Source organism: Sander vitreus, chromosome 15 (genome assembly GCF_031162955.1).
Source record: "Sander vitreus isolate 19-12246 chromosome 15, sanVit1, whole genome shotgun sequence".
Classification (NCBI taxonomy): domain Eukaryota; kingdom Metazoa; phylum Chordata; class Actinopteri; order Perciformes; family Percidae; genus Sander; species Sander vitreus.
The window spans coordinates 26,476-37,500 of NC_135869.1; the positions used below are offsets into that span (position 1 = coordinate 26,476).

The 11,025-nt window shown below is 42.7% G+C and overlaps 1 protein-coding gene across 1 annotated transcript; it reads right to left on the reverse strand.

Annotated features, from left to right (window-relative positions):
• Positions 1–1,871: 1,871 nt before the first annotated feature.
• LOC144530194 (uncharacterized) lies at positions 1,872–3,890 on the reverse strand. Its single transcript, XM_078269668.1, has one exon. It carries the CDS (start codon positions 3,888–3,890, stop codon positions 2,220–2,222), a length of 1,671 nt encoding a protein of 556 aa, XP_078125794.1. The 3' UTR covers positions 1,872–2,219.
• Between the last annotated feature and the right edge of the window lie 7,135 nt (positions 3,891–11,025).

An 11,025-nucleotide genomic window follows, 5' to 3' on the forward strand; every position in this document is an offset into this window, starting at 1 on the left:
ACATTACTTTAAAATATTTAAGAGCTAGGGGACAGGTGTCTGTGCTTTACAATCAGTTTGTTAGCGGATCTAATAAGTCTTCAAATAATATTTTACGGGCCTGGAATATGGATTTAGATGAAAATGTATCAGAGGAAGAATGGTCAGAAGCCTGCTCTTTGGTAAAAACCCAATCAGTAAACACACATTCTATACTGTTGCAATATAAATGGCTGAGTAGACGGTACATTACTCCTATCAAGCTGCACCACTTTAACCCAAATATCTATGTTGTAAAGAAAACAAAAACCCAATAAATATATTGTATGTTTAAAAAAAAAAGTACTGAAAAGTGTGTGTGTGTGTGTGTGTGTGTGTGTGTGTGTGTGTGTGTGTGTGTGTGTGTGTGTGTGTGTGTGTGTGTGTGTGTGTGTGTCTAAAGCAAATCTTAACTTAACTGTCATTAACTGAAGTGCCTGCTTTTAATGTCTTAATCGGTTGCATGTTTTCATACATGAGGAGGTTTACACGCGACCTTATCACAGCTGAATATTTCATCACTGTTAGAGCCTACATTTGGGTGGTCATTTATATTTAAAAAGGTTCTAATTCTAGTTCAAGTGAATTGTAGACACCACAGTCAACTCTAATCAAATAAAATTATATTTATAATAATGTAATTTCCCACAAAATAGTGGCTAGCAAAAATGTTGCATCACTAACTAAATAATAGCCAAAAACAAGAAGAAACAAAAAAGGTTATAATTAATAATTCATTCCAAGGAAACTGAAGTTGGAATGTTGTCTGTCCAGTGTTGCTCCGCCTCTTCACCGCCGTTCTTTTTTTTAGGTTTTGTTTCCTCATATTTAGATATGATTTTAGTAACACACTCAGGTGTGGAGCCGGATGGGGGAGGTGGCTTCTGGGGGTCCAACATGGGACATGCACAGACATTTTGGGTGGCAGGGGCTCAATGAAAAAAGGCCTTACAGTAGTAGTAAACAAATTGTTAATAGGCCTATATTAACACATTTCTGACTACTGTACCAATGTCTTTTATTTCCCTTACGCAATTGTTTAATATATTTCATAAATAGTCAACAAGTAATCAGTTCACACAGAGCCTTTTTAGCATTCACCAGGTTAATCACCCTCAGCAAAGGAGACTCTGCTACAATGTGCATGTTTCTAGTTTCAAGTATTAGATTAGATTAAACGTTATTGTCATTGTGCAGAGTACAAGTACAAAGACAACGAAATGTAGTTTGTGTCCAACCAGAAGTGCAAAAAAAGAATGTGATATACAAAGTATAGAAAGGTATAGACAGGTTGTGCATAGGCAGGACAAGAAATATAGTGCAGTGTTATAGGAGCAGAATAAATATGGCTATGTAACATGAACAATGTATGAACAACATGTACAGATAGCCTACTTTATGTGCAATGTAGTAGGTTAATTGTCTGCAGAGCACCGGGATGCAGAGCAAGAGTTCAGTAGTATATATATATATTTAGAATAATAATAATAATAACTAGAAAATTCCGCTAGAAAATGTGAATGAATGTTTTTAGGAGACGTTACATCAGAGCTGCTTCAATCCAATCAGATCATCATCTGAGGGCAAACCCTCATTAAATATCCAGATAATAATAAGATATGATAGGTTAAGTGAGCTGTGATTGGTCCAGCTGCTGTGTGTCATAGTGATGAATATTAAAGTCTAAAACAACCAGAAAAAGACATTCATTTAAAAAATATGGAAGGTGGTCTTCAATTCCCACTGTTATATTGTGCTTTTTATTCAAACAAATCAGAATATTCACAAGTTTAGTTACAAAAAACAAGGAGCGAGTCTTTAGTTAGTAATTCTTTTATTTGTTTCTTGTCACATTATCTCCATCTGGTGGTCGTATCAGGAACAACAGCGTTACACTGAGCTGAAACAGACTGCAGCAACTTAACAGTTAACAGAGGACAGAACAACAGATCAACACATCATCCTCCAGCTTTCTAAAGAAACAACTCATCTCTGACACCGACATGCTTCACCGTTGGGAGGAAGGTTTACAGGCTAGATTTGTTGCCTAAACATAATTGAGTCTTTAATGAGCATTGTTTACATGTTCTTCCTTCACGGTGCCATTCTCAGATGCTCAGTCAGTTGATGTGTGTTCAGTTTGTCCGTTGGCAGTGAGTCATCGTTCCTGTTGTCTTTCAGCGGTCTGCAGATATCTCCTACTAGCCACGATTTCTGTTATTGATATACTTGAGAATCTGATCCAGTTTGTTTTCCAGTTTGATCTCCATCTTTTTCATTTTGGTGTCAATGGTGCCGATATCAGGTACAACTGGTATATCGACCGCTATAGCGATGCCAGTGGGGGTTCTCTCTTCACATCTCTCACCATAGTAACCATCTGGACACTCACACATCCATTCATTGGAGTCCAGCAGCCGATTGCACGTTCCATTGTTGCTACATGTTTCACTTTGGCAGACATCCTCCTTCCGGGAGTAATAGATGGACATCTTTCTTGTATGGGTCCACCACTTGGTACTCCACTCACAGTCATTTTGGTGAAAGGGTGCTGGAGCCACAGCAAACTCTTCCCCATAGGCAGCATGTGTCACTTTAGCATAATCATACAAATCAAATGATCTATCCGGAAAAACATATGGACCAAAGCGGGCATAACTGAAGTCTTTATCCACTATTTTGCACTCTTTCACTTTTTTTGTTAAGCACCACGTGGCTACGTCTTTAACTAGTGTTTCATTTATTTTTCCTGCTATCAGAGTGTATCCCACAGCGACGGTGAGGGGCGTGTCCTCTGTAATCTTAGTCAGATTATATAGTATGTAATAATCAGCCTGGTTTGTGTTGTACACCAGCACCACCCAGTTGTACCAGTTGTACTTCTTATCCAGAGCTTTTTTCACCTTATCAGCGATGGCTTGTTTGTTGTCAGCACTGAGTCCTTTGCTGATCTCCACCACGTCTTCCTTCACATACTCCATGTGGTTGGTCAGGCAGTATTCCAGAGCTGATTTCTGAGCCTCATAGACGTTCTTGAACATCTGGGTGTGTTTGGCTTCTATACCTGATGAATCCAACCCGATCAGTTTCCAGTAGAACTGGTTCAGCACCATCCCCTTCCACAGCAAACTGCTGAAATAGACGTTATATTTGCCGATCTCTTTAAAGTCACATTTAAACTTCTTCCTCAGCAGTTCGTTGAGGTTTCCACTGAGAGACGTGTCTTTGACCGTCAGGTAATGGAAGAGGTTGGCCACACTGGCTTCAGTTCCTGTGTTCTCGTAGTAGTTGACGAATATCTCTGCCAGTCGGAGTTTCTGCTCTTCATTTTGTACCAACTGACTGTTCTGAAGAAGGTCATTGAACTTCTTCCAGGCGTTGAGGATGTGGAGCTCGTCTTGAGAGTAGACGCTGGCGTAGTTAAACCATTCTACGTCTGTTGCCAGGTTGGAGATCTGGATGGAGAGTGAGTCTAACTTCCTGTTCACTTCTTCAAACCCTTTCTTCACCTCGTTCAGCACCGGGTCATCCTGAGGGATGAAGATCAAGACCATGTTGATGAAAGACGGAACCAGACTTCCGATGCCGGGCACCAAGCTGGCGAATTTGGAGAGACCTTTCATCACAGCTGACAACGCTTTGATATCGATCTTTTCAATCACTTTTTTGATTACAGGGAGGGCTTCTTTTGCCGCTTCCATAGATAATTGCACTTTTGGTCTGGCTTCGAAATCCAGGTCTCTCTTCACCCTGTAGGATGGTGAGATGACGGAGGACGTGGGATCATGTGACCGAGCTGAGGATGTCGTCCAGTAGAGAAGAAGGATCAATGAAGCCAACAGCATGGAGGCAGACAGCCGAGGGAACGCCATGACTGCAACACAGACAACACAACATGGAAAAAAATATTAAGGTGTTTTTCATGGCCTGTGAACCAAACAAATCTGCCGAGCTGATGTTTTATTTTCTTGCAGATACATCTGGCTCTCCTCACATTCAGACAGATTTCCAGATGAAGACAACCTTAGCAGTTCAATCACAGAGGAGCATGTTCACTCTCGATTGTTGAATTAGTGCTCAGCTGAATTCCAGCTCAGCTCTCTTTTTGTCACAACGGTGCGGTAAAGCGAATGCAATACTGCCCCAGCTGCTCCGATACTCCCACTCCATTGTCCCCTCACTCATGACCAAGAATCGTTGGATCTCTTTAAATCATAGTGTGGTCTAGACCAGTGTTGGGAGTAACAGTGTTTAAGTATAACAGCGTTACCAACGGCGTTATTTTTTTAGTAACGGAGTATTTAATTAATTACTTTTCCCATTGTTGCAACGCCGTTATCGTTACTGAGAATGTAAAGTGGCGTGTTACTACAATTTGGTTGAATGAGGTAGGCTTTGGCTACACATCAGCTGCCTGGAGAGAGCAGGGGGGGGGGGGGATGATGACACCGTTGCAAATGCGATGATGATTGGCTGGGTGGGCGGATGCCCTGCTCACGCTGTCTCACTGCACACTCTGACTACCACTAAACACCAGACAGCGACAATGGCAACGAGCCAGGGGAATTCAAAGGTAGTGTTCTCAAACTGGAAGTACCGGCACTACTTCTCGCTCATTGAAATTAAAGGCAAGAATGTTTATGTAACATGCACGCTACGCCCAGGAAAAAAGACTTTATCCTCAAGCAACTCCAATCTTATGAAGCACCTCACATCAACACATGCTAACACGACACTTGCTGCTGCTGCTAACCCAAGCCCAAGCCCAAATGCAGCTAGCGTGAGCTCCAGAGAAGGAGACGGAGCCACTCTGTTAAAACAAGCAACGCTCGGTTTTTCAGGTCAGCAACAGGTGACCAAGGCGTTATATATAATAGCATTATAGAACATAAAAAATAACGTCACAGTTACTTTGCTAAGTAACTAATTACTTTTACAATGTGGTTGGTGAGTTACTAACTCAATTACTTTTTTGGAGAAGTAATTTGCAACTGTAACTAATTACTTTTTTAAAGTAAGATGACCAACACTGGTCTAGACCTAATCTATCGGTATAGTGTCCCATGGGCGTCAGTTTGGTTTGAAATGTGCTGGGGACACAGACGCATTCAGAAGTACATTTCCAGAAGTGCTGGGTACAATGACGCATTCATTTTTTTCTCTTTCGCGCAGGTCATGTTTTGAAAGACGCTGTCCTGTAGCTTACTAATGTAAATTAATAAAAATGTATTCAAAAATGTGATGATGTCCGACACGTTTTATGAAGAAGAAAGCCTTAAGCTTTCAAAAAGAAAGACAGTCAAGGGACATAGAAAACGCTGAAAAGGTGAAAAAGCTTAACGTGGTTTAACAACGATCAATGATTATCAAATTTCTCTCTCATATTGCTCCTCATAACCACTGAAAACTGTGAAAATATCGAACCCAAATTCCTATTATTATGGACGTTATCTGACATTAAGCGTTTCTGCTTCACATTTTCAGCAGGGTAGCGGAGCGGCTGTGGGTTGACTCCCCACGGTTCTCATGGGGTTTATAAGTCATAACGTGAAAAACCTTAACGTGGTTTAATGTACCTAAACAGCGATCAGTGATTGAATGTCCTGACAGGCATAGGAGAGTTGTGAACAGAGAAGAGTGTAACCAGCGCATGCTGTGCCAGCCCTGTGAGGATAGAGATTTTTGTGGATTTGTTGGCATCTGTAACTCAAGAATTATGTGTTATGAACTTTATTTTTTAACTAAATTGAGCTTGACATTTTCAAAAAAAGTGGTGGGTACAAAATGACTCATGACGAAATCTGATGGGTACGCATACCCACCGTCCCCACCGAAATCGACGCCTACGTAGTGTCCTGAGATAACGACAGTTACTATTTGACACTATAAATAAAATTGAATTGAATAATTACCCCTAGGGGTACTTTGAGTACTGCAAGAGGTATGCAAGATGTATTCTTCGAACACACCCGCTGCTTGCATCTATCGTAGCAGAGGCTGTAGCCTTTTGAGCCTGTCGGTACCATGCAACTGCCTCTGTCTTCTGTCCTGACTCTCTTTAGTCAAACTGCTTCCATGACCACCGGTGTTCGAGGGTTATCGCCTCTTGAGGCACCTTAAATCTTGAGACCACAGCTCCCCGCCACTTCAGCTTCAACAATGGAAGCTTTGAACATCGCTCACTCAGGTTTAATGCCCCCAACCTCCACAGGGATGCCCAAAAAGCTCCACTTGAGGTGAGTGATCTGTCGTACAGGGGCCTCCAGACGTTCCAAGTTCACCCACACTACTGGTTTGGACTTATCAGGTCTGTCCAGAGTCCTCCCCCACCCCCTGACCCAACTTACCACCAGATGGTGATCAGGTGACAGCTCCTCCCCTATTTCCGCCCGAGTGTCCAGAACATGCTGCACAGATATGCACAGAAAACAGTCCGAGTCATCCCCCCATAACCTGTAGGCGAGCCCTCCCTCTAAGCCTGACTGCAGAAGGATGCCCCGGGCTTCCTCCACGCAAATTATTAATATAATCTAATTCGTTTTTAAACCAAGACGTGGTCGTGTAAATTTAGCCTCAGATAAAGACGTGCATTGAGCTAAATGCTAACATGTTTAGCAGGCATAAAGTTCTGTGTAGCTAATCATCGTAAACACGGAGTACCCCAACACCGCGTTCTCACTAGGCGTAATTATGTCACTTCATAACCTTCCCATGGCAAGAGGGGGAAATGTACGGTGGCCGGGAAGTGCAAAGCAACATTACAAAGAATGAAACACTTTTACCAGTCCTGAAACACATTTACAAATGACAGATTCTTCACGGAAAGGGAATGTACCACATACAACACAAGTGACACGGAAGTGATGAGGTGTTGTCGTTGTGGAGCATAGATATATACAGATGTCGCCTTGACTACGGAAGTTCATTGGAACGAATGCGTTAATAGAGCTGCCATCTTGGAACAGGGGAGGCACTCCTCTTTAATGCATCAGCGTCAATGTAGGCAAAGGTCTAACGGAAATAAAATCACTATAAATCGTCAAAATCTCATGCGATGTTGTTGTTGACAAAGAGACTAATTAATGTGTTAATACAAAGAATATTTATTATAATTACTTCACAGATATGAGTACAAATGGAAACTTCACCCTTCTGAACTAAGAGTTTCGGCTTCAAAGTGAAGTTTAAACAGACTGAAATGTCCAGGCTCACTCCTCCACTATTGATTCATTTATTTCTGTGTGTATTTATTTATTTAACGAGACTTAAAGTCATGTTTCGTCATCCACAGTCCGAGTCCCGCCAGACTCCCTTTAGGAAACCTGTGATTTAAACTTCAGCAGGCTGTGACAGTCCGGTCCGCTCAGTCCTGGTGCTGGTTCTCCCGGGCTTCCCTTCCCTCCAGCGGGCCCAGCAATACGGCCTGAGCCTCCAGCTGCATGGTGTCGGTCTTGGCTCCCAGGAACGGGCAGTGAGCTCCAGGCTACAGCCGCAGACGGACTCAGCTGCCCCGCTGTAGCTTCTATCCGGCCGCGGCTGTCGAGACGTCCCCTGACCACACGTAAAGCAAAACCATGTTAAACTGTTCATGTGTTTGCCACAAAACGGGCAAAACATCCCTCGGACGCAGTCCATGTTCGGTCACCATAAACTTCATTCACGCCATATACTCCACAAAGACAACACAAATTGACCGCGCTCACCAACAACACCTCATCACTTCCGTGTCACTTGTGTTGTATGTGGTACATTCCCTTTCCGTGAAGAATCTGTCATTTGTAAATGTGTTTCGGGACTGGTAAAAGTGTTTCATTCTTTGTAATGTTGCTTTGCACTTCCCGGCCACCGTAGAAATGGCTGCTCTTGTGTGAAGTAAACGCAACATTTTTCAACTTTCTGCTGAGATATATGTGTGACTTTTTTGCAACGGAAATGCGGGGATTATGAAATCATGGAAGCCCCGCATATTTTGCGCGGAAATCGGCAATTTATGCAGCGAAAGTGCGCCGTATTTGAAAAAATACGGCCCCCACATATATATGCGGATTTTGGCTGATTATGCATTGAATTATGCGATCGCATAATCACGTTTTTCTGGAGGGACTGAAAAATTCTCATTGGCATAAAAGTGGAAATTGCCTTGGAAACATTTTGATCCAAACTGTTGACACAATTTCCTCTCCCAGGTTGTCTAAATCCTGATTCAACATCTGTTAAACATTGTTTCAGTTGTTCACTCACAAGGGATTCAAGAACATTAACCAGGGCAGAGAATTTGGAGATGGGCCCATAGTTGTTTAGGTTACACCCTTTCAAGCAGATTTCCATATAGGAGAAGTTTGTGCCCAGGGAGAGATTAAAAAGATGACAAAAGTCAAAGGTGGAGGGACAAAATAAGATGCTAGCTTTATAAAGTAAAGCCATCTACACTACATGATCAACGGTGAAACTGCTGTGCCAGCTGTGCCATTGTTTTCCAATATGGAGAACGGTGGAGACTCGAAGGAAGCACGGTCTTTGCATCTCTTGCATGAATAAGTTCATATGATTGGTACGAAAACATATGCACAACAAATAGTATGACAGTGACGTGACAGTTACAGTTTAGCAGCCGTTGGGTTTAGCCGACAAAAAGTGAGCGTCATGCAGCAACGACAGTCTAGTTCAGACACCCAAACGACTAGTTACGTTTTTTAAAAAAATTACGTTGAGAGAGACAGAGAGAGAGCGAGACAGAGAGAGAGCGAGACAGAGAGACAGAGAGAGAGAGAGACAGAGAGAGAGAGAGAGAGACAGAGAGAGAGAGAGAGAGAGAGAGAGAGAGAGACAGAGAGAGAGAGAGAGAGAGAGACAGAGAGAGAGAGAGAGAGAGAGAGAGAGAGAGAGAGAGAGAGAGAGAGAGAGAGAGAGAGAGACAGAGAGAGAGAGAGAGAGAGAGAGAGAGAGAGAGAGAGAGAGAGAGAGAGAGAGAGAGACAGAGCGCGAGAGAGAGAGAGAGACAGAGAGAGAGAGAGAGAGAGACAGAGAGAGAGCGAGACAGAGAGACAGAGAGAGAGCGAGACAGAGAGAGAGAGAGAGACAGAGAGAGAGAGAGAGAGAGAGAGAAAGACAGAGAGAGAGAGAGAGAGAGACAGAGAGAGAGAGAGAGAGAGAGAGAGACAGAGAGAGAGAGAGAGAGAGAGAGAGAGAGAGAGAGAGAGAGAGAGAGAGAGAGAGAGAGAGAGAGAGAGAGAGAGAGAGAGAGAGAGAGAGAGAGAGAGAGAGAGAGAGAGAGAGAGAGAGAGACAGAGACAGAGAGAGAGAGAGAGAGAGAGAGAGAGAGAGAGAGAGAGAGAGAGAGAGAGAGAGACAGAGAGAGAGAGAGAGAGAGAGAGAGAGACAGAGAGAGAGAGAGAGAGAGAGAGAGAGAGAGAGACAGAGAGAGAGAGAGAGAGAGAGAGAGAGAGAGAGCAGAGAGAGAGAGAGAGAGAGAGAGAGAGAGAGAGAGAGAGAGAGAGAGAGACAGAGAGAGAGAGAGACAGAGAGAGAGAGAGAGAGAGAGAGACAGAGAGAGAGAGAGAGAGAGAGAGAGAGAGAGAGAGACAGAGAGAGAGAGAGAGAGAGAGAGAGAGAGAGAGAGAGAGAGACGAGAGAGAGAGAGAGAGAGAGAGAGACAGAGAGAGAGAGAGAGAGAGAGAGAGAGAGAGAGAGAGAGAGAGAGAGAGAGAGAGAGAGAGAGAGAGAGAGAGAGAGAGAGAGAGAGAGAGAGAGGGAGAGAGAGAGAGAGAGAGAGAGAGAGAGAGAGAGAGAGAGAGGGGGGAGGAGAGGAGGACAGTAACAATGTATTAAGGTTTGTCATGTTCTTTGATGTGAATTCTTTTTTTTTTTTTTTTTTTTAAAAAATACAGGAAAAATCTGTAAAAAGTTAGTTTTTTACAGAAAGTAAAGTGTGTGGAAGCCTTTTTCTTAACAAAAGTGCCTTTAATTCTATGTTGTGTGACTACTATTTATGTCTATAACCTGCTACATCAGTATTCATTTAGGTTAAAATAGTTTTATTAAACATACACTATTTAAGAAAATACAAACTTTCAAATCAATCTACTGTAAGATACTGCAAGAAAAAACAGCTGTGTGAAGTATTTCTAACTTTAGTTAACTGTAGAATACTGCGAATGTACCCTAAAAAAACAGTGCTTACTGTATTTTATATTACAAGTACAAAACTGTAAATTTAGTGACAGTAAGACGATGATAATTTTATGTTTTATTCTCTCCAGTTTTTTATATGAAAATTCTTAACTATTAACTTTTGTTTTATACAGAAAGCAGAGAGTTCAGACCTGGAGAGATGCTCGGTGAGCTGGACGCTGACAGAGAGATGTCTGCCTGCTGTGATTGGTCGGCTGGCTGGATGGCCCAGAAGCGTCTGCCTGCTGTGATTGGTCGGCTGGCTGGATGGTTGCTGGATGTGATGGAGGTCTCTGAAGACAGTCTGCAGGTTGTTGAGTCTCAGAGGAAGCCCCTGATCTCTGAGCCCAACAGGACAGAAGCAGTCCTTTTTAAAGGAAGCTGATTGGCCACACCTTCTGACAGGTGGAGCTGCAGACGCACACGTTTACCATGTAGGGACAACTCTCTGACACACCGCTGATAACGGCTCATTTGGTTTAAACCAACAGCAAAAACCCAAAAAGGAAGTCTATTAACATTACACCATCTGCCTCCTCATTTATCTTCTCTACTGAATCCTAAAACTATCGGCAGCTTCAACCTTCACACACACACACACACACACACACACGGACACATTACGTCATTCCTGGAACCCGTTGTCTCGGTGTGAGCTACAGAGTCACTTTACAGTTTTTTACAATCACTTTGCTACTAATTTCAGAACCTTGACGTAATTTTTCTAAACTCTAGACACAAAACTCACAACTAATGATCAAAATACACATTTTTCAAAACTCTAACACTTTTTTCAATTGCTTGGATACAATACACATAAACCAAAGATCATTTGTT

What these genes read in the sequence shown, in the direction of transcription:
- LOC144530194 (XM_078269668.1), bottom strand. Translation starts at nt 3,890, where the DNA reads ATGGCGTTCCCTCGGCTGTCTGCCTCCATGCTGTTGGCTTCATTGATC.